We start from the raw sequence: 23876 nt of genomic DNA, 5'->3' as shown, positions 1-23876 counted from the left end.
TACCTTAATTTAGACAAAAACTTGTTTTTAATAAGAAGAAAACTAGACAAAACAGGCATTCTGCAAATTGTACTGCTATTGGTAAGATAGATTAGGTGGAAAAATCTTTAACAGACTGAAAACATATGAAGGCTCTCAAGAGGCTAAATAATGCAAAGAGCCAAAATAAAACCTCTCAACATTGCCAAAAAATTCAAGTATAAAACTTAACATTCAAAGGCAAATACAGGATCCATTACAATAAACTGAATGAAAGAGTAACTGAATGAAAACTTCCTGATAGCATGGCGGCTAGCTGATTACTGCTAGTTCTGAGTGGCTGTTTCTGACTGAGCGGAGTAATTATGCAGAGCAGGGAGGAGATTGATTATTTATTTAGAGATTATCTGTCTCATGTTAGGAAAGCGAAAGTTTTAATACAGCTTTAAGCAGAGGTTCGGTGTGAGAGTCACTACCAGGTGGAGCAGAAGCGGCGCTCCGTAGCAGCGGTTCAACAGCGAGAGCAGAACCAGCGTCTTGCATCGCAGCTCGAAGACTTAAATAATTTTGCGGGTTATTTGTTTAGCTTTCTGACCGTCATGCTAATCCGGGTGAGTGTTTGTAGCTGTGCGCTGCTTTACCTGCTATCTGATCCTCCATATGTCTTTTTTACTGCAGTGAGCCTCGATGTAGCCAAACTCCGTCAAGTATGGCATTGTTTTTATTCGTATCAGCTTCTTTGTGTTGATGCATTTTGACCTGCTTCAATTTCCGCCGCAACACGCAAACTTCCCCATTCACTCAGTGTGTTATAGTTCAACATCGCTTAGGATTTGTTGCTGCGCGTTTGCGCAGAGTGAAGGAAAGAGGAGACCAGCTGCACAGGCAGGCTGAGAAATGAGATGCAGGCGATCGGTATCGGCAACAAGAGACCGTGATCGGCGATCACCGATCATACACATTTTCACGGAAATCGGCGGCCGATTATGATCGGTGGCCGATCGATCGGCACACCTCTAATATATATATATATATATATATATATATATATATATATATATATATATATATATATATACCATCTGGCGAACCGGTTGGTTCGCCAGATGGTAATGGCGAACCAACCGGACATTGTGGTGGTGGATAAAGAACAGAGGAAAGCTGTTGTGGTGGATGTAGCAATACCAAGTGATTACATCAGGAAAAAGGAGCATGAGAAATTGGAGAAATACCAGGGCCTCAGGGAGGAACTGAAAAAGACCTGGAAGGTGAAGACCACAGTGGTGCCTGTGGTCATCGGGGCCCTCGGGGCAGTCACCCCCAAACTGGAGCAGTGGCTCAAACAGATCCCAGGAACAACATCAGACATCTCAGTCCAGAAATGTGCAGTTCTAGGCACAGCCAAGATACTGCGCAGAACCCTCAAGCTCCCAGGCCTCTGGTAGAGGACCCGAGCTCAGAGGATGAAACAGACCACCCGCGGAGGGTGAGAAGGGAATTATTTATATATATATATATATATATATATATATATATATATATATATATATATATATATATATATATATATATATATATATATATATATGGTTAATGTAAACCATAAAATAAAACAAAATCAAATAATTAAACTTTTTACCTAAATATTTTTTCATCTTTTTCAGGTTAATCTAAAAGATAAAATAAAATTAAAAAAAGAAATCTTGACAAGTATTTTTTTTTTTTCATCTGCACAGTCCTGTTTTAAATGTTCTCACGGTGAAAAATTGTAAAACAAAAAATGTACACTTGACTCTTATAATTATTAACAAGTACACGAGTGAATTTTATTTATGCAAGCAAATTTGATCATACAGGTCAAATAAGCCACTTCTAGCTGTTGGCACATGGATGTACAAAACAGATTTCCTTTAAAGCCTGTGGTTGAGCATCTGTAGTGAAAGTACAAAAGACTAATACAAGGAGGAAGCTGAAAGCATTTTTTTTCTCATCATTACAGAGTAAGTCATGTTGGTACGAGAATCAGCTTCAAGACATGATTGAAAGCTCATCACAAACTAAATAGACAGAACTCAAAGACTACGGTCTAATATCAGAAGGATAAGATGCAGTGAGCGTGGGAGGTTCATTACTGCACATATAAACAAAGGGTTGATCCATCAAGACGCTCTAAATTACAAAAATAAAGAAGGAAATAAACTTTTGAGTCAATAAGACTATATTAAGGAATCTCCATGCCACAAAAAAACATCCACAGTAAATTCACAGTCTTTACTAACAGTACAGTTATCCAACTTTCAGTTGAACACCAAAGCGGTTACATCTAGAGAGCACAGAAAAAGTCAAGTCAGTGCATGAAACGGGTTGGGAGAGGCTGTTAAAAAAAAAGCAGGCAATGAAGTGACAGGCTGTTTCTGCAGCCGTATGGCGAAATGTGTAGGCAACACAGTTACTGTCATAAAACACAAATAAAATCTGTGACACACACGTTAATCACATTTTATTAATCCACCAAGATTACAGCAGAAACTTCTCAGCTTCAGGCTCATTCTTTTTAGATCAGATTGATATAGACTGGATAGGTTTCTTTTTAATTTTCTTTAAACAGAAGTGCAAAAACATAAAGATCATCTTTGATGTCACCATATTTACAGTGCAGAGTTTTACTTAAACACAAGATTAGTATTCATAATTCTCTGCTTTCCGAAAATAGATTTAAATGACAATTAAATTTAACTTGGCTCATTCCCCCTTTATATTAATGATAATTTATGTTTAGCAGAGATTTCTTTGCATCGATTTGGTTCTTTATATTTAGTTGGTTTGCTACTTCATAATGAAAACAAACTGAATAGTTGTTTATTGTGAAAGTGTGTCTTAATCCCTGGGAATTCTGGCAAAATTTGCATTTTTTTAAGGTGTGAGATGCAAAATATTTTCAAAAACTAAGCACTCATTCATTTAAAACACTCTTACACATGAAATCTCCACACACACACACACACACTACATGAGAAATGTGCTTAAAAACCCTTTAAAGCCCCTGTTGACCCCCTCAGAAATCAATGAAAAAGAAATAAATTATGAATGAGCAAAATTACCAAATAAAAACAAAAGATTTATACACAAACTCTAATAAAACTTAAAAAAGCTGAAATATTACTGCTACTTCTGGTTCTACAAACTACACTAAAACTACAATCAGCACTAAACGACTCGTATTCAAGAATAATACAACTGCCATGACGATGATTAGAAAAACCCATCCACGAGAGAGGTAAAGGGGCTTTTTTTTTTCATTTGAGATGCTGCTTGTGATGAAGGAGCTTTGTGAGAAGCTCCTCCAGACCACATTGTCACATGACGCACCGGTTAGGTCAGCAGTGCCGAGGGCCCTAGGCGCCATCCGCCCCCCCTCAGGAGGGGATGGTAGAGAGAGACAGAGAGAAAGCAAGAGGAGAGGCGGGGGGTGGGGGGAGAGGCCGGAGTGGCAGGGCCAGGCCTGGCGCTGGACTCTATGTGTACGCGTTGAGGCGCTCCTTGGAGCGAGTGGAGTGGATGTCATGAAGCTCCTGCTCCTCTTTGGACTTGATGTCCTCGTACTTCTGCATGCGGCAGGCGTCCTTCACGTAGGCCCAGTTGGCAGACAGAACCATCAAGTAGTGGATCTGTGAGGAAAATGGAGAAATGCAAAATAAACAAGAGAAATAAATTAATTTGACACTGTTCACAATATAGAAGCCATTTTCTTAAATTGTGTGATGGTGCAACCTGAATTTATTACACCTTTTAGATGGAATACCATTAGTTTACTGTACAAGATAAGAAGACGTTACTGTAGATCTGAAGTCGAATCAGGATGATGATGATGAGGGTTTCGGACAGATGCAAAACTGTCACTTTACTCTGTACTGTAAGTGGTAGCATAGAGTAAAGGATAGACAGGTAACTAAGGAGGTGTGGTAGGTGAAGGTACTAAAGAAGCTGAGGATCGGCAACATGACAGAAAGGCAAATGTTACATATGAAGAAGTTTCATAGGAACCTGTTTAAGTGCGAGGTCTTTTTCTTGTGACCTGACAGATTTTTCTATGAGCTTGTATACCATTGTCATGTGATTACTCTTTTTTTACTGTTATTTGATTCCAAGAACATTTTTAGTTGAAATATTTGTTATTAAAGTACACAGCTCAACAAGGAGAAGCAGAGAGGGTCAAAATAGAAAACATGGAGTGCTGAAAGATGGAGATTTTGCCACCTTGTTACTGTGACGTTTGTTATTATTAATTTGGTGGTCCACCAGGTGGCAGCATGATGCCAGTCCATGCCTTGAACCATGACGTTACCATGGTAGCAGAGATTATAATGAATGTTTTGTGCTTTAATAAGACAGCTTCTCCTGTCGGTCTGACTCCTGCACCGCTCGACCTTTCTAAGATCCAGACGGCTCCTTCAGATTTACACGTTTGGATTCAGTTGCTCCCTTTTGTCTGTGTTCCCGTTAAGGATTCTTGGCCGTGTTTGTGTGGTTCAGAACTACCAGCATTGGTTGGAGGTTCTGCTGTGGTTTCTGTTTGGCAGAGAAACAATCGGAGGAGGCATTGAGTCCAGCCACAGTTCGCGCCATCGGTTTCTGTCTAGCAACCACTTTCTGCTTCTCAGAAAATGGCTTCGCACAAATTACTGAGCGATGTTTGCAACAATCTCTGAGCCTTTCTTTTCCCTGTTTCCATGACAACAGCATGACATGCCCGCCGCCTCCAAAAGAGGGAGGGAGACGAACCCTGTCTCTTTCACTGCACCAAAATGTCTTCTTTCCTCTGTCTACCTCTTTTATCTCCCAGGGAATCACAAGAAGAAACAACAAAATGTCACCAGTTTCCCAGCGTTTTCCCTCAGTTTCCTGCAGCTAATCAGAGGAATTCACATTCTTCTTTAAACAAATGAGATCGTGCACAAGCCAGAGCTGTTGTATTCTGCTGGTATCTCTAAGAGTTCTGCGTTTGGGAGATGTTGAGGTACATTTGAAATAATGATTTCATTTTGCTGTTGGTGGCTCACCATTGCAATAACGGCGGCTCCTGCTCCAGCGAGGGCACAGATGAAGAGGTGGAACGTCATATCCAGCTGCATGGAGAAACAAATCACACCATCCTAATCACTGACGCAGTACTGGCTGGTTTTAGTTGCAACATTCAGATGAGAAAGAATTACAAAGAAATAGCCATTACAATATCAGTTAATTCTGCCTCCATCCATAAAAATGGAGGCAGAATAAACACCAACTGGTGCATAATTTTGAAGTAAATGTTTTATTAAGCTTTTTAACTAAATATATAAAAATGTCTGGTGTTCATTTGTATTTACCCCACAAATGTATGTTGATAGCTGCAAATCTTGAGTGTTATTCTCAGTGGGAGGTCATGTGGTTTGATTTGCGCAATATCCTGCTGTAAACATCAATGTACTGTGTTTCCCTGAAAGTAAGACAGTGTCTTACTCTCTTTTTATTCCCGAAAGCCCCACTATGTCTTACTTTCGGGGTATGTCTTATATTGGAAAAAAATTGTCGAATTTTTTTGTTTTAACCATAAAATTAACATTTATTAACAACCTGAACAGTATTGTATTACGGTATTTTAAGCAGGAGGCGGCAGTGACAAGTGCAGGGGACGGCGCGGTGACGTATGGAGAGGGGGACGGTGCGGACGTGGGCAGGAGGCGGCGCGCAGCTAGATGAGAGAGAGGCGGCAATACCCCCGTGTTTCCCCGAAAGTAAGACAGACATCTGTCTTACTTTCGGGGTACAGCTTATATTAGCCGACCCCCCTGAAACCTCCGATACGTCTTACAATCGGGGAAACACGGTAGCTTTAGCCCCAACCTGCCTGCTGCGTTCTACTCATCTGTTTTATGTAGGTATCAAAACGGATGCCTACATAACCTCCATTATATATGTATAGGTTTGGTTCTGCGTACGTGCTTCAAAGAGTGCAATAAATAACATTTTCTGTCACTGAATCTTTTACCTCAGTAGATCCACACATCCTGTAGAACTTCTCTGATCCAGCACACACAGTTTTTGCTTCAGCAAGCGGGACAATGCCTGCAATAAGCAGTTACAGTTTTATTGTCAGGTGAGTTTTTCTTTTTTTACCCGAGCACAGAAACAATCCGCAAAATGTAGAAACGGCTTCCATAAAACAGTTCTCATATGAACAAGAGACGCAGAGACAAGTTCTCATCGTCTCTGTGGTGGCAAATTGTTGTTGACACTCAATCGCTGTGTGAGAGCCTGTTGGTGGTTAATGGGCTGGAATATATGGCACTAATTCTACTATCATAAGCATAATCTCATTTGAAAACATTAACAGCACTTCAGACAAACCTGGCTTTGATGTATCACAATTTCAGAGTTGAATATTGGCTTTCATATAAGTTCACTTCATATAAGTGCAGCCACTAGTTAGCTATAGATTTTTCTGACCTAGAGCAGCTGTTCTGGGTGCATGATCTACACATGAACTTAAGAAGTTGTGAAAGGACAGGGTAAAGAATCGGATGAAAAAGCTGTTACCGTATTGACGCGGGTCGAGGCACAGCGAAGCCCCCTCCAGCACAGTGTCGTTTTGGCAAATATTCCAGATGTTGAAATATATAAAGACAGGAATGGAGGTGAAAGCTGTCACTCCGAGCCAGGCCAGCATGAAGATGTAGGTCAGCATGATGAACTGAAAATAAACACAGGAAACCAGATAACTACTGAAAAGAATGACATCTTAGTAAAATCATAAATGTGAGGTAAATATTGCTTTTTCCTGGTCACATTTTCAAAACTTCTGCAGCAGGTAGTACTGGTTTCTTTATGCTCTGGCTGCTGGATTTCTGTTGTTTCCCCACTTTTGATTGCGTAGAGAATCAGAATGCTGATGTGGAGGTAAAGGCACTTATAGATAATTGCTGATGTTGAGCACAGATACAAGACGTATGGAGGAAAAACCCAAGTGTTGCACAACTTTACCCAAAAATAGATGATCATAACGTAACTCATGATTCAAACAAAAACAGAACTTAAACAGTCTTGTCCTGTGTGACCTTGTTGTCCAAGCCTTCTTAATAAAATTTATTTAGTCTCCAATCTCAGTTCCTCCCTTCCTCAGCTGAATGATCTTCTGGGGAGGAGTCGTCATGAGGGACTGATCAGCCAATCAGAAGCGGACATGGGTTAATATGAGTGCCAAGATCTACAAATAATAGTGTTATTTTAAAAACGTCAAAATTAACAAAGCATTCTGAACATTTTAAGCATAAGGTGGTTTGCAGGTCATATGCTGGAAATCTATTAATGACATTTGCAGAAATAAATTCTTTTGGATTTGAAAAAGTTTGTTTCTGTAACAGTTTTTAAAAAATGTTAATATTACACTTAATACATTTGCTTATATGTTTAATCTTCTATTAATTTAGATAATTTGAGTGAATTGAAAGGTTGGCTAATTCAGGATTTTTTTAATTTAAATGCTTATATTTGATGGTCTTTACACTTTGTGTAAAGGCGTTAAAAGCCTTTGGTCTCTCCTGTTGACCTCCAGGGTCTTAAGAAGCAGCTTAGCTTCATTTTTCTATTTCTGTCAAATATCTATTTGGTGATGCTAATAAGTTTATTTAAACCATAGCTTACTTTCTTTATTATATTATCTTTTAAGTTACTATGTCTTGACAGATATTGACAGGAAATCTGCAAGCACTGGTTATTTTTAATCACTTTAATTTGAATGTTTGTAGTTTAAGACGTGACAGTATGATATCAAGAAATTATAACCAAGAGACAATGTTAATACAATACCAGTCTGCTGTGTTCCTTAGTTTGTTCACTAATATTCTCCATCAAACCCCTCAGGCCTTGAGAGTTTAAACTCTGTGTACGGTGAAGCGTGCAGACTCATACCCAAGCGCTGACACAGCGTCCACAGGTGGTGATCTTGAAGTCTCCATACAGATCCTTAATGGCTCCACTGGTGAAGAATCCCTCCACCATCAGCAGGATGCCGTAGACGAAGAAAGCCGAAGCAATGCCATAGATCACATATTTGATTATGTCAATCCTGCAGAGTAAATATAGAAAACCATTTTGTTCTTCAAATTACTCTGCAATATAGAAATTCACAATAACTTCACACAAAGAAAAAATGGAGCAATAAACACAAACTTACACATTCTCCAGCAATATGAGAATCTGATTTGCGGGATTAGTTTTATCCTCATTTTCACTGTGAACAGTTTCTCTTTGCAAACGATGTTTTTCACTCACATGGTGAAGACGTCCAGCGCGTCCACTGGGCTCCTCACAACCTCAAAGTAGTTCTGGAGGATGGTGACGGTGCCCGACAGGGCTTCGTGCCCGCAGCCGCAGAACAGGGCCACGCCCGCATACAGCAGGATGGTAGCTACCAGGGACGGGTACGGGATGCCGCCCAGGCATTTGATGCAACACTCCAAGCATCCTGGAAACACAGCCAGGTTCCTCGGTTAGTTGACTGAGTCGGAGCAAAATTCAAGAAGACTTTTCACGCCGGGAGACACGACTTTCCCGTCTGCAGGATTTTAAATAATTCAGCCCAACATCACAAATGAGGAAACTCCATCAGAAGGTTGTACCAGTGTTTCAGTTCACTGGTGGAGAATCTGCAGCATTCAGAGGAGAGTTGAGCAGCAGATATCCATGCATGGAAAAGACACTTCCAAGACTAAATCTGAGAATCGTTTTCTATGGTTTAGAAATAATAATTTTTATTAGGACAACGAGGAGCCTGGTAAACGAGATTTGGACAGACTGCTTTCTGAATTAGGATTGACACCATAGCTCAAATCAGAATAAGTCTAATAGTGACAAGAGATGAAAATTATGACAGTTTAACACTTACACACATGCACAATCACGCACACACACACATCATTTGTGTATGTTTAGCTGTGTAGTTCCTATTCTGTTCTATTCTATTCTATTCTATCCTACATATGTTAAGCCAAGAAGGAGACATCTAATGTCCACTTCTATTTCATATTTATTACTACATTCACATTATTCTCAGTTATCCTCTGCAATATTAAAGGCCTAAAAATAATTGAATGTAATGTTTGTTTTGCAATTCTGGAAAAAGAAAATAAAGAGAAATGTTTGATTCTTCCTCATTTCATTTTCTAAAACATAATCTGCATTTCTGTTAAATTAAAAAGAGTCCTACTTGCATTTACATGATATCCACTCAGAAAATCTTTGCAACATTTTTTGGCTTTTAGACCGCTTATGGTTCAAATTTAAAAATTTGGACCTGTGGTTCTGGGTCCAGTTTACATGCCAAGCAAAATGTCTTTTGTTTGATTATCCATTGTTTAAAAATGATTATTAGGCAAACGTTTTACCTTGGAATATGAATTGAAAATGCAACAATTACTTTGCAGTTTATAGACTCCAGACCTATATTCATGCTAAGAGTTGCCCAACCCTGTGGGCAATGCTGACATTTTATATTGGATGAAATCCCTTCCTGAGATTTACATAGAGATCATGACCTTTAACCCTGTTCTTTTGCCAGTCTCACCCCCAGAGGACCTGTGGGTGACCAGGGACTGGTTGGCTGCGGTTCCAGTTTGGAGGAGTCCGTCTTCGTCCCTGAGAGGCTGGGACTGTAAACGCTGATGTATGCAGCTGTCATATGAATTGGTTAGATTTATGAGTCACCGCCGTGTCTTTGGGTGTTTGTTTGTGTTTCTGAGTCAGTCATTTTTCAGACAGACAGCAGCAGAAGCTAAACCTATTCCCTGTGCTGCAGCAGAATAAGCCTTGCAAGGCACTGCAGCAAATAAACCAGCAGACATTTTAATAACACAAACAAAGGCTGCTGCATGCTCATTGGCTTTATGATCAATGGTTAAATGTGCATGCAATTATTTGTTGGGAAAGAAAACCTAATTGTGTTATTGTAATATAGCACAGATAAAAAAAAGGATGAAATTCAGATTCAGCTTCAGATGTTGGCAGCAGTAACAGTCACCATCTCTCTCAGAATAACATCTCTGCTCCTCAACTCTGCTTCTGATTCTCATGGTAGACCTGAGTGGAATACTGAGTAGCTGATCCGCCTGCCAGGCTGTGCTGAGCATTCAGACGGTTGGTAGGGCTCCAGCCTCTCCCAGGGTTCATTATCTGCATCCTCACCCACTGCTGTGCTGTGGAATGTGTTTTCAGACACACTCTTTAATTTTTAACCATTTTATCTGGGCGCGCAGAGAATGTTTGCTTTTCCCAACACCTTGTGCAAGTTATTTTCTCTTTACCCCAGAAACAACCTGCGACTGTTTTCAACAACATGAAAGTCCAGTGCACTTAGCTTCTGCATTGTTCTTGGTTTGTTGTTTGAATGGTTTTTGACTAAATGAGCAGGATTTTGATGCATAAATGCCTGCTCTGAATATTTTAGTTGAGGAAAATAAATCCTTGCCAACACCACAGCATGTCCGTCGGACTTTTCTGAGTGTCTAAAGGAGTTTGGTTGTCCGGTTTGCAAGCATTTTGTGGATCCGAAGAAGACTTTATGTGGCAGTCTGTATTGCCTGGAAGCACAAACCAGTCTTTATATACACAGAGGATGAGTGGTGTCTGCACAAAGTGATTCTCCTTGTGTTAACAGAAATGGAGAGAAGAAGTGATTCTACCAGCCATTCAGCATGCAGTGGATCAGTCTGCAGGTTCTTTAAAGTTTTGAAGCCAGGGTTCTCAATGTGAATAAGCTGAACTGCTTCTTCCAGGTTGAGGAATTCAAGTACCTTGTTGACTTATTCACCAGCGATCGTCAACCAGAGACAGACGGATTGGAGTTTCTCTGCAGTAAAGCAGGCGCAGCTCCTTTGGGTTGTGATAACGAAAGAGTTGAAAAAAATTACAAAACTCTCGATTCAGTGCAACATCTGCAATCCAGCCTTCTCTGATAACGATGTTGACCAAATCGAGGAGATCTCGGACAAACATAGCTATACTTCCTCCTTCTATCCTGATCAGGATTTCTTCTGGATGCTTTTGAAGACTATAGGAATATTCAACTGGGAGCAAATGATAGAGCAGATCCAGAACCCACTGGAAGAACTTTTGTCATTTTTAGCTGTAAGAAAACAGAAGTCTTATTTTTATTTGATAGAAAATGTGTTTGAAAGCTTTAATGTGAGAACAGTTTCAGTCATGAGAGACATTTATCTCCATTTTTTGGAAATATTGGTCTGTCTTGTGTCTGAAGGATGTGGAGAAGCTTGTCTAGGTATCCAGTGGCAGGTAAAATGACGTGGCAAGAGGTTTTAGCGAGGTAGCGATGCTGGACCTCCCGGGTTGAACCTTAGTGGAATGGCAATAAAGTCTAGGTCTAAGAATGTTTTTAAAAAAAACTTAACCAAGACTAGGTTTTTCTGGGACTTAAGACTAAACCTATAATTACATATTTATGGTGAATTAATATTTAATTTGAACGCTATTAGTCGCTTCTGGCTTTACTGAGGGGGGCAATAGCCTCCCCACCCCCGAGTCCCTGTAGATCCGCCCCTGTCCCTACCGGACTTTTTCTTTCTAACACAATTTTCCTGTTGGTGGCATTATGTTGTTATTTCTGCTCATCTTAAACTTGCCTCAAACATCAGATTGTTTGAAAATCCTCCAGGACAGATGGTGAGTTTGCCACCTCTCTCCTCTCAGTCTCATGACCGGATTTATTGACCCAATGGTGACTCACATGAAGCGTGATAGATGCAGCCAATCACATTTGCTGTCCTGTCATCAGAGATTCACCAAAGCAGACATTAAATGTACAAACATCTTATAGGTTTCCTGTCTTACAGGTGGAGCAAAAACATGTTTCTGGTAATAATCTCTTTATTTTAGACTTTTTTTTCTCACCTATTCAAGTCATAGCTGTGATTTTTCTCGTTCAGCGTTGATTAAAAAAACAAGACTGTGTCTCTTTATACACTTTGAAGACGTGCCGATGAGATGTGTTGCTGCAGCCATGCAGAGACGATTTCAACATGATGGGGAAAGAGCGCTCGTATAAAAGATTTATGGCCTGGCCTCAATTGATGTTTATTACTTTTGCATTATTTACATTCCTGCACACAGATTACACCAAGTCAAAAATCGTTCTCTCCTTCTGGCTTAATGTTGCTCATTTTCATCTGAAGCATAATCGAGTCAATTATCAATAATTCATACGGAGGAAAAACAGAAGTCTTGATTATTTTTGCTTATTAAGCTATAATTAAAATAGCCTGTTGTGCATTAGTGAGAGGACATGTTTCCATGGAAACAGCAGAGTGGAGGTACAGGGTTGGATGAGCGCAGTGTGTGCATTAGTGAGTGGCTGTAACATGAGTGATGTTTTATTGATTCTCTGCTTTTAATTTTGTGGAACGGAGACACTTTGGATTCACTAAGTACTGAAATATAAAGACAGAATGACCATTTGATTCCCCGATAGAAATATATGAATATATATGTTGAATGAGTGCAGCGATGAATAAATGATACAGAGAAACAAGATTTTGTTCTCCGTAACTCTTTGCTAAGCTTAACTGACCCAAAGTTTGGGCCGATGAAGGATGAGGTGGAGCTGCTGGGTGCTTGATCCATAATTTAGTTGAGTCGCACAATACAACCGCATGGAAGCCTCTCGCATGACTTATTCATGCTTTTTGCTTAGCCATGGTAAAAATAAAATATCCCATGCTATACTAGGGGTCAAGGAAGGTACAGTATATCTGAAAATATGTCAAAACATTTTTGTGTTAAGTATTTTCTGTGAACTTTAAGAATTTTGTCCTGTTTTTGTTGCAGATTGCCTTTACTGTGTATTGCTCAATCAGCTTAAAATGTTCAAAATAAAAAGGATTTTAACATTTTAATTATTTAAACAAAGAACTCTGTGGGATTTGCATAATGCATCCTTACATAATAAAACCTCTCCAAAAAACACAAACAGGTGTAAAAAGTGAATGTGACCCCAAAACACCACGGCCCAATCAGCAGAAGGCGTCTGTTTAATACAAAGAGAAAGGATCACCGCCGCCCCCCAACCACCTCGCACCTCCCACCGCTGCTCCATCTGTCAGTGTCATATCCAGCAGGCAAAAGAAACACACACACCCTCAGATCCTCAGTGACCCAGTCAACTTTTCAGTGCTTAAAATGCTCAGAGCTAAATGACGTCTAGCAGAGGGAAGACGGCTCAGGATGATGTTGGGCTTCATTAACGGAGGATTTACTGCTTCGCTGTGGCATCGAAATGTTGAACACATTGAGGATAATGCATCATTTTACATCAGTTATTGTAAATGTTTCATTTCTTACTCAAGAAATTATAAGTTGAATTTGAGATAAAACCTGAAATTCACAGCAGCATGAATAAAAATATTTAGTTTATCCACAGAAGTCTACATTTGACTCCTGATTAGTCTCATCTAGAAAGTCAACATTTTTAAATTCATTACACTGACCATCATTTGTTGAAGCCTTTTTGGAAACCTATAATCCAGTGTGCCGTGTTCAGGCACCTTCTTTTCTGTCACGGTTTTAAGCAGATTTTGGCCATTAAGTGTGAAATCGCACAGCATTAAGTGACACAAAGAATGATTAGGGTCATGGCTAAAGTTCACAGTGTGAGGTGTGAAGAGGAAAACATGAGTTTGGGTGTTATTCATTCATCATTTCATGAGACCAGGCTGCTTAATTATGGAGAACTTATGAAACTTTCAACACCATTTGGGTAAATAATGCTTGCAGTCATGCATTTGTACTTCCTTATACCTGCAAAAGTGAAAGTACAATCCAATATCTATAAATACTGTACAGTATAAGAAGCTGTCAAAATCAATCAGATAAAAGGATGTGAGATGTGTTAATTTTGTTATTAATATCTTCATCTTGAAAACTAAAATTAGACTAAACTTTCTAATATTAGGTCAGTGTTAGAAGATCTTTTGACCTTTGCTGTGCACCAAACAACCAAACACCTGCACATTTCACCTCATTTAATTGCCTTCTTCCAACTCCCTGTAAAATATCCGTTATGGACCGTCGGTCTAGTCAAAGATCCTTCCTGTCCCAGCGGAAGGTTTTTTTTACTTTTTTTAAAAAAGCATTCAGAAGCTTGAATGTGAAAACATTTATCTGCCATTGTTGGTCATTTCAGTCTCTCTTGAGTCTGAAGAATGTGGTAGAAAAAAAATCGGTCATATTAACAACCATCTAATATAAATGCAATCACACTTTACACCGATCTGCCTCTGATTGGTTGCTGAGTCCTTCATGGCGTCTCGTCCAGGAAGACACATTCTGCTCAGCTTCCTTCACGGAGCTTTTTAAAGTTTGTCACCCATTTCCAAATCCAAAGTGAGGAATCTGAGAGAGTTCAGTTTCTCCTGCCATCTGAGTGACCTCCCAGCAGACAGGACTGCTGCTGCTGCAGCAGAAAAACCCGCTGAAAGGAAAGGAGGAGTCAGATTCCCCGAGATGAAACACAAAACATGCAGGAAGAGAAATCACCGTAAATAGACACACAGTAGACACTGTTTTCCTCTTCAGGTCTGAGAAGCTGTCATGAAGGTGCTTCTGCAACTTTTCATATCTCCTCCCCTTTTTTCTGACCCCAATATTGTAGATAGTTAAGATATTAGATGTTATTTTCAAAGTTCAGTTCCTTCATGTTAAAAGTCAGATGACTTCTGTTACAAAACTTTAAAATCCTTTCCTTTATCCTTTTTGTTTCTTTTCAAACTCATATTTAGGATATGAGTCTCAATTGTCAGATTAAAAGTACTTTTTGAAAATAACAACCTTTAAGCAGGTATTAAACATATTTTTTTATTAAGCTCACATTCCTGTTTTTAAACATTTTTGTTATTGGTCTGATGTTCTAAATTTTTTAAATATGTTTTCATTAGCTGTAAATGTAAAGTCATTACCCCTTAAGAGAAATAAAGGTGCTAAAACATCACTTTGTATAACTTAAATAATGTGTTTCACTTGGTGATGAAGTTATTGAAATAAATTGACTTTTCAATAATACTCCAATTTGTTCAGTGTGGCTGTAGGAACGTTAGATTAATACATAAACCTTTATCTGAGAAACGTGCATAATCCAGTAACTTCTTTAAATCTAAGGTGAATTTCAACAAGAGTTTAAAGACTAAAAATATGAATAATCTTCTTTACTTTATTATAGGTTGTTTCCTCTTCAAGTTCTCTAATCTAAAAACATATTTTATCAGAGAAAATTCAGAAATTTGTGGGGTTTCTTCTTCATAGTAACAATGCTCCTTGGCAACATGTTTCATTCCTTTGGAAATGAGGAATATTTTGTGTTTTTTACTTCTTTGTGCTGCATTTGTTTGAAAAATACATTTGGAGGTCATACAGCAGAGTAGAAAATCCAGTAGAAGAATGAGACGTTGTCCCACAACAGTGTGTGACCAGGCCTGGTTATAGGCTCTCATGGTTGTGTTTGGTTCTCCCATGTATTTCTGAAGTTTCAGTATGTTTAGTTCCTTCAGATTTCCTGAGATCTCGGTAATATCAGATTAAATCGTCTGCTGGAGAAGAACTGACAAGGTTTTCATGGGAACAACTCACTTACTCAACTCTGCTGCTCAACTAAAAGGTGCTTTTACCTCACAAATGTAGCACCATCTGAGGCGAAATGAAAAGGAATGCAGCTACTTGCCAGGTCTTTAATTAATTGATTACAACTAATTGCATTTTAATCAAACCTTTTATTCACAAATTAAGCAACATTTTCAATTCAGAAACACTTTTTGCTGCTAAATTACTAAAGATTGTATTGCTTTTAATCAGATATTTATTTTATTCAACCGTGAGACTGGTGCAAAGTACTTCTCTACACATTCAGCTTCCCAGTGTTTAGGAAACCCTGATCATTCCTGGAGCTTCTTTAGTGGACGGGAGACGCTGACGTTAGCGGTGGGGACGTGTGTGCTGCTGCTACATGTTTAGCATTGAGATGCTTTTTTATGCTTGAATAGCTGCACTGATAGGCTAACTCCTTTTAGCACAACTTGAACACAATAGTCTTTTCCAGTGTTCCATCAGACCAGCTTAGAAGCAGAAATGAACCCCAGTGGGTCTAGAGAAGTGGTTTGTCATCTATCACTGTTGTTAGAGTGTCAGATTTACAGGTGTACCAAAAACACACCAATGTAAAGATGTCATACCTTTACATAGGGGGAAAAATTGAATAATTGCATTTAAATTGCATTTAGGTTCAAATCTATGTAACTAGCAGAAATAAATCTGGTTAGAAATGTGAAGTCGGGTAACCTGAATGTCTTCAGTTTGAAAAATCAAATCTGATCCTACTAGATCAGTGGTTCTTAACCTGGGTTTCATCGAACCCCAGGGGTTCGGTGAGTCGGTCTCAGGATTTCGGCGGAGCCTCTGCCGCGGAGGTAAAGACACACTTGTGTAAAGTCGTAATGACGCGCCCCGCTTTGCCGTCACTTCCTGCTGAGGATCACGTTACATTGCTTAGCCAATCAGTGCTGCGGAGGAGCACAGGTTGAAGGAGCTCCACTCTCAGCATGGATTTGAACTTGTGTCTTTAATTACTTCAGCAAAACTCACCGTTTTTACCATAGACATTAATATTATAATATTAATGTCTATGGTTTTTACCAAATTCTATAATCTAAATCTGCTCCTTAGTCGCATCTTTTCGGGGTTGCTACTGCCTCCAGTGGCGTGGGGTGGTAACACAACTAATATAATTACATTACTAAATCAGAATACCTCCAAGTATTTTGTGTTTCGGCGGGGAGGGGGGGATAAGAAGGGTTCGGTGAATGCCCATATGAAACTGGGGGGTTCGGTACCTCAAAAAAGGTTAAGAACCGCTGTACTAGAACAATGCACTTAACAGAGGAGAGAAAACAGGACCATTAGCAGAGAATACCTAATCATGTTTGTTTGGCTATGATTAGTTTGCACCACAATGCATCCAATCAGACCTGATTGCTGGTGCTCGTTATCAGAGGAGTTATGTGTGGGGGGCAGGGAGGTGGTGGGTCGGTTTGCAGAGTTAAGGGGAAAGGAGGGCGGGGGGCGGGGGGATGGTGGATCTGTGTCTGTCAGTGTGAGGGTGTAACATGCTTGTCTCGTTGCTTTCCTTGCTCCGTTTTATGCCGCTCCCCCTCTCGCTGCACACCATTTCTCCTGTAGCGAGCGGCAAGCGCTCTTTTGCTTTCCTGCTCCCCCATCTCCTCTGCGCATGTTTAATCAACCAGTATGGTTGCCATGCCAACCCCAGCGCGAAATCTGAGAATAGAGCGAGTACTTCAGAGCCATGACCCACTTTACTGTATGTCAACAAATTCAGTGGGACAATAGTGAATGAGACCCACTACACACACGAGCCCTCAGGGCCAAGGGGCCGATGAGGGCCAGGTCCAAAGGCCCGGCGAACAATTTCCTCTTTTACTCCTCAGAGATACAAGAGTCTGAGAAAAACTGCATGCCTGATAGACTGGGGGCGAAGCGATGAATGTAAAAAGAAAAAAGAAAAACACCAGAGATTTGCATGAAATGAACTCACTATCAAGAAAGAAGGAATGTAGGAATTTCATGAGAAAGCTGCAGAGCAAAACCTTTATCTGACCAGCAACTTAAGCTTTACTAAAGCATACTACTGATTATTATACTACAGCAATATTACAATCATGTTTATTACCACCATTAGATGTTGAATTACAGGATTTACAGTACAATCAGTTGTTTTGGCGCAATAAGAAGTCGTCATGATGTTTTCAGAGAAAAGTCTCAAAAAAGGTGAAAGGAACAATTGGAGGAAGTCCCCTGACTTCTCCAGGGCCGGACAGGTTAGGACTCCAAACAATGAGACAGGGAGGAGCACAGCGAGGACACAAGACTCATGTTTTATAACACAGCCAAAACTGGATAAATTCTGCTGCTGCACCCTGACCTGACCTCAGTTTGGTCAGGGTCCTCACTGCTGCACAGACTAACAGTCTGAACATTTGGCAGAAATAAAGCTTTATTGGATTTATGGATGTTCCACAAATCCTCAGATAACATGATGCTGAAGTCTCTTCAAGAGATGTTATTTATAAATCTAAAATCCTTTGACTTTACAAATCAGGATGGATCAGTTTGTGCTTATTTAAACATATTCTAACTAAATAAAAAATGCTGTTTTAGTGCTTAACATCAAACTGAGCTAAACGCTTCAGAGCCTGATACTCTAAAACGTCTGTTAGATAAGATGAAAACAACTTACTAAAAATGATCATTAATATTGTATTACATTGTATATTAAATAAAAATATACATAATTGAAACATGTAGTTCTAGAATAATTAAAAATGAGTTTAAAAATAATTTTATGTTTTTTAAAGTAAAAATTACATTTAAAATTACCTTATTTACTGAGCCGTAATCACAATTTATACATCTTTACATGTTTTTCAACTTAAAAACATGAAAGCCACTTACTCAATGACTCTATTGAGGATTTAAAAAGAAGGATTTTTTGTTATAAGTCACTTAATCAGTTGTTATCTGAAAATAAATAAATTCATTTTTGTTTGTTTAAGTATAAATATCCTTTAGAAAAAGAATAAGAAATAAAATCTGTGCAATCATTTTACTTACTCGATTTTCTGTTTATCTTTCATATTAAGACCTGGAAAACCAACTGTAAAGTTTTGAAACTATTTCAATTAAAACCACCCGTTGTTCAGAATAATGATAAAGCCATTCTCTAATAATAGAGGAACATATGTCTGGATGTAACCCGAGGTTTCAAACTTGTATACCATACTGAGTATAGTTGTGTTAAAAAATGAAAAACATAATTTGGATCAGAACATCAAGTTTTGATTTTCCATATGGCGTCTGTGATGGATTCGCAAGATTAGCAAGTTTCCCTTTTTCTGGATTTATAAAAAACTTTGATCATGGACTAAAGAGAGTTGAAGGGAGATTTCGGGGTTACAGGCATTGATTGGAGTGGATTTCCATCTGAATCAGCTTCGTGCTTTGGGTGTAACGGTGAGCAAAGAAGCCAATTAACTGTGAGACATGCGGCAGAAATGTGCAGACAGGAGGTTGTTGTTGCCATTTTGTTGAAAAACAAAGAAGTGGCAGAAACAGGAAATTAAAAAGACCACTGGAGTCTCTTTTACAAGATGAAAATTAAAACTTATGAAGGAAGTGATGCAGTTTTGTTTTCAGAAAGAGGAGAGAGATGAGAAGATTGCGAAGATTGTTGTATTGAAAACAGTTTGAGTTTGATGCAAGATTAAAATTGAAACATTCTTAAAATTCTGTGAACCTTTCAAAAGTATAGCTAAACTCCAGGATAAAATGACATGTTTTGTTTGTTTGGTAGAGTCTCTATTTTAGGCTGATAAAAATATCAATAAGGTCCTTGAAACGTATCTGATGCCAAGTAAGAATCCTCATCAAACCTCAGAAGCAGAAGGACAAGCTGCGCCTTGTGGAGCAGCTTCTTGGCTCAGGCTGGGCTAACAGGTGGACTTTTCTCTGTTTTTCCATTGAGCATCAATCAGCACACTGACTGGGTACATTTCCAAAACTTCACTTTGGGTTATTTGTGAACAGTTTTACTCCTCATGTTGTCATTTTTAAGGGGTTCTTTGGAAAACTAATCATCTTAGCCTCGTGTTTGTGTTTCAGAAAGGTTGTGGCTTTGCTTCCCTGTGGCGTCTGGCCACTTTCATGTTGTCGGCCAGCAGCTCAATGAGCAGAACCCACCTGGTGCATCTGACTCATAATCTGAGATTTGCAGCCTCAGAAGAGGAAGACAGAAGGGAATTAGCGGGCAGTGAGTGCACTCAGTGACACCCGCAACAAGAAATTAAAAACATGTTTTAGAAATTGATTTTCTCTTTGTGTGGGAAACTTCTTTTAAAATAGTCAAAGATCCATGTGATCCGATACTTTCAGACTCCATCTCTTGTGGCTCAGCAGCAAAGTGTGGCTCTTGTTTGTAAGTGAGTTATGATTGTTACAGTGGATTACAGGATTTTACAGAAAGATGGGCGTGAAATCAAAGAGGACAGCCTCAGTCTTCATCTCGCCTCTTCAGTGAAGTCATTCTGATCATGTGGCCTCTTCAAAGAGGATCTGCTTTAACATCAGATGCATCAAGTTTCTGTCTAATATTAAACCAGAGGCTTATTTAGCTAATGTTTGAAAGCTGCTTTAAGTTGATATAGTAGTTAAGGATATTAAAAACTGGATATTAAAAACTTTTAATCCCTTTTTGTCTTCAAGCTTTCAAGGAGTTTTGTTTTAGCAAACAACTAATCATCGAACAGGCTGCACAGTGGTGCAGTTGGTAGAGCTGTTGCCTTGCAGCAAGAAGGTTCTGGGTTTGAATCCTGGCCCCGGTCTTTCTGCATGGAGTCTCCATGTTCTCCCTGTGCATGGTGGGTTTTCTCCGGGTACTCCGGTTTCCTCCCACAGTCCAAAAACATGACTGTCAGGTTAATTGGCCTCTCCAAATTGTCCCTAGGTGTTGTGTGTGTGGTTGTGTGTCCTGTGTGTCTCTGTGTTGCCCTGCGACAGACTGGCGACCTGTCCAGGTGACCCCGCCTCTCGCCCGAAACGTCAGCTGGAGAGGCAGCAGCACCTCCTGACCCCACTGACCTTTACATACAAGGGTGTAAAGAAAATGGATGGATGGATGGATGGATGGATGGATGGATGGATGGATGGATGGATGGATGGATGGATGGATGGATGGATGGATGGATGGATGGATGGATGGATGGATGGATGGATGGATGGATGGATGGATGGATGGATGGATAATCATCGAACGCTTCTGAACTGAATGTGTCATTTTGTGTCTTTACTCCTGATCCATATGAAGGGTGTCAATCTGAAGTGGTCAAATGTAAGTTGAAAAGATAAAATGAAGATTAATAAAGTAAATAAATGTCAAGAAATAACACATTTGTTCATTTTTGTTTCTATAATTAAATTTGATACCAAAAGATTTTGTCATCCATCAGATTGATTTTATCACCTTAATGAACAGATTATTATTTTTAAAAATACATTAATCATAATGAGACTATTACCTGAATAATTAATTTCAAAGATTTGTTTATTTTTTTTAAATATTATTTTTAAATGTAATATAGATCACTTATATGATTTTGGAAGCACAGCCATACGCCACTTGTATTCGGTTTGTAATTTACAGATATTTATATATGGAGCATATGACATCACTAGCGTTGTGATGGTAACAGGTTGATTTGATTTAGTTTATTTATTTTTAACTGCGTTAGACATTCTGGTCTCTGAGACTTTAGCCTGAATAATAATAATAATAATAATAATAATAATAATAATAATAATAATAATAATAATAATAATAATAATAATAGTGGGGTTTTTTTAAAGTAAAATATTGATTTAGTTTATTTTTGACTGCGTTAGACATTCTGGGCTCTCTCAATGAGACTTTAGCCTGAATAATAATAATGATAATAATAATAATGTTTTTTTTTAAGTAAAATATTACAATTATAGATGCATATTGTGTTTGGGTAACATATGTTATATTGACTCTCAGTCTCTTGCACAAAACCACTCCAGAATTGTTCTGTCTCAATATTTCTGTTATTCCTGCAGCTCAGGTCTGTCTTTCTGTTTTATGTTCACTCAATGTGTTCAAACACACACACACACACACACACACACACACACACACACACACACACACACACACACACACACACACACACACACACACACACACACACACACACACACACACACACACACACACACACACACACACACACACATATGCACACACCTTCTCCTCTATTTGCAGTGAGTTGGATTGATTCTGCAGCTCTGTACGTCTGGCCGCCTCAGTCATTCGCAGACACAGTGAACTATTTCTGCATAACTGAAGTGTAATCAGCAGGAGTGGGCGAATAGAAATCAGATGATAAGGACGGGTCTGTGGCAGCTGCTGCAGCTCGTGTGTGTGATGCAGAGGAGAGGGACTGGAGGAGGGGAGCAAAACACAAACATATGAAGCCATGCCTGTCACATGAAGTGGATTTCAGGAGGGGAGAGTTCAGGCACAAACAAAGGTGTTTTTGACGTGGCATGTCAAGATTTCCTCTGTAATACTGACATCGTTTTAAATGTTTCACTCCATGAAGCAATAAATAATCTTCTCCCTTCCCTGCATTAAAGTTTCCTGACAATTCACTAAATCATTCATGCTGGGAAAGTGCTGGGGTTTCCTGCAAAGCAAACGTTGCTCCTGTTTTAAGTAAATGAAAAAGCTCCTCCATTAAATCAACAGTGAGCATTGAAAAGCATCGCAACACTGGAGACAAAGAGCAGAACCAGAGGCTCGGTTTGGTTCGTGTTTTTCTCTGAGCCGTCACGACAAGCATGAAATCCTCATGGAGCACACAAAGGCAGCCCAGCCGCGGCTGCAGCCGTTCACGCCCCTCTGGCGACCCGAGCAGCTCACACAGACACGATACCCAACAAAGAACGCACCGCAAACAGCTGCCCGCCTCTTCACCAGCAACACAATCTCTGTTTCATTCAAAACCTTACCTTTCTGGGTCTGCCCCTCGTCCAGGTCTTCTTCCATGCTGCTGATTCTGTTTTAGACTAACTGAGAAAACCTGCTTGGATTGAAGGCTGAAAATCTGAATTATATCAGAGATAATCCACAGAAGACTTCCTCTTTGCTTCTCTTGTATCACTTTCCCGCTGTCTCTGTGTCTCTAGTGGACGCTGAGACTGGCTGTCAGCTGTGGTTTCTGTCAAGTGTCTGGATGATGCAAAGGAATCAGTGAGTCTTTGTGGTGCTGTCCACTGTGAGCCGCCGTGTCGGGTGCTGAAAACCTCCCTGGTCCCTGGCGGAGGAAGAGGAGGAGGAAGAGGAGGTGGAAGGGGGCTTGGACTGAGCAGAGGGTGGTCTTTATGAGGCAGCAGACAGAATGTGGAACAAAAGCCTGTTTCTGAGAGCGAACCCGTTTCTGGAAAATGTGGAGTTAGAACAGCGAGGCATGCAGAAGGTTTAGACGGCTGAGACCCTCAGCCTGTGTCATGTTCTCCGTCATGTTGAGTTTGTTTGAACATTACTTGGTTTAAACGCCCCTGGATTTCCAGACAGAATGGTTACACCCATTATCACCCCCCCCCCCACACACACACACACACACACTGTAGCTCTGCTGCATTAACTCATTCCCACCCTAAATGAGGGAGGGGGCAACTGATTTTCAAATAGGATTCTCCTAATCTTGTTAGTCATACTGATTCAATTACACAATCACCAAGTAGGTAGTGTTTTCTCAAAGAAGCATATTTTATTTTCACCTTCAGTGATCTGAAGACGGAGAGGCCAGTTTGTTTAGCAACATTTATTCACAAGGTAAATCCAGGTTGTTTACAGGAAAAGAAAAGGAAACAAAGGAGAAGAAAATAACATTTAAAACAAGAATAAAGTGTGAGAAGCACATAAAGAGAACAATTAGCATACAAGTTTATAACAAGCAAAAAAAACATAAAAATAACTATAAAAATGAAGAATGAAATCATCTTCAATGGGACCTTCAGTAATGTTTTCAGTGCTGATTTTTCTATGCAGCTGAGATGTTTGATAGAAACCCTGAAATATGCAGGAAATATTTAACCCAACAGGAGATGAGATAAAAAATTAAAAGTCCAGAGCTTTACTCTTGGACATGGACACATGGGTCCATAACAGTCAGAAAAAAAAAAATCCTGTCAGAAGAATAAAAGTAAAGATTTTG

At 39.5% G+C, this 23876-nt stretch overlaps 1 protein-coding gene across 1 annotated transcript; it reads right to left on the bottom strand.

Annotated features, from left to right (window-relative positions):
• Positions 1 to 3283: 3283 nt before the first annotated feature.
• Positions 3284 to 22953, bottom strand: gpm6aa (glycoprotein M6Aa). Its single transcript, XM_008421042.3, has 7 exons — positions 22669 to 22953; positions 8290 to 8482; positions 7927 to 8083; positions 6556 to 6709; positions 6008 to 6084; positions 5040 to 5105; positions 3284 to 3647 (listed from the first exon to the last, which is right to left on the bottom strand). The coding sequence occupies exons 1-7, from the start codon at positions 22703 to 22705 to the stop codon at positions 3495 to 3497; spliced, it is 837 nt and encodes a 278-aa protein (XP_008419264.1). The 5' UTR covers positions 22706 to 22953; the 3' UTR covers positions 3284 to 3494.
• Positions 22954 to 23876: the final 923 nt, after the last annotated feature.

Source organism: Poecilia reticulata, chromosome 10 (assembly GCF_904066995.2).
Source record: "Poecilia reticulata chromosome 10, P_reticulata-male-v2, whole genome shotgun sequence".
Lineage (NCBI taxonomy): Eukaryota > Metazoa > Chordata > Actinopteri > Cyprinodontiformes > Poeciliidae > Poecilia > Poecilia reticulata.
This window is presented reverse-complemented; position numbering and strand designations above follow the sequence as displayed.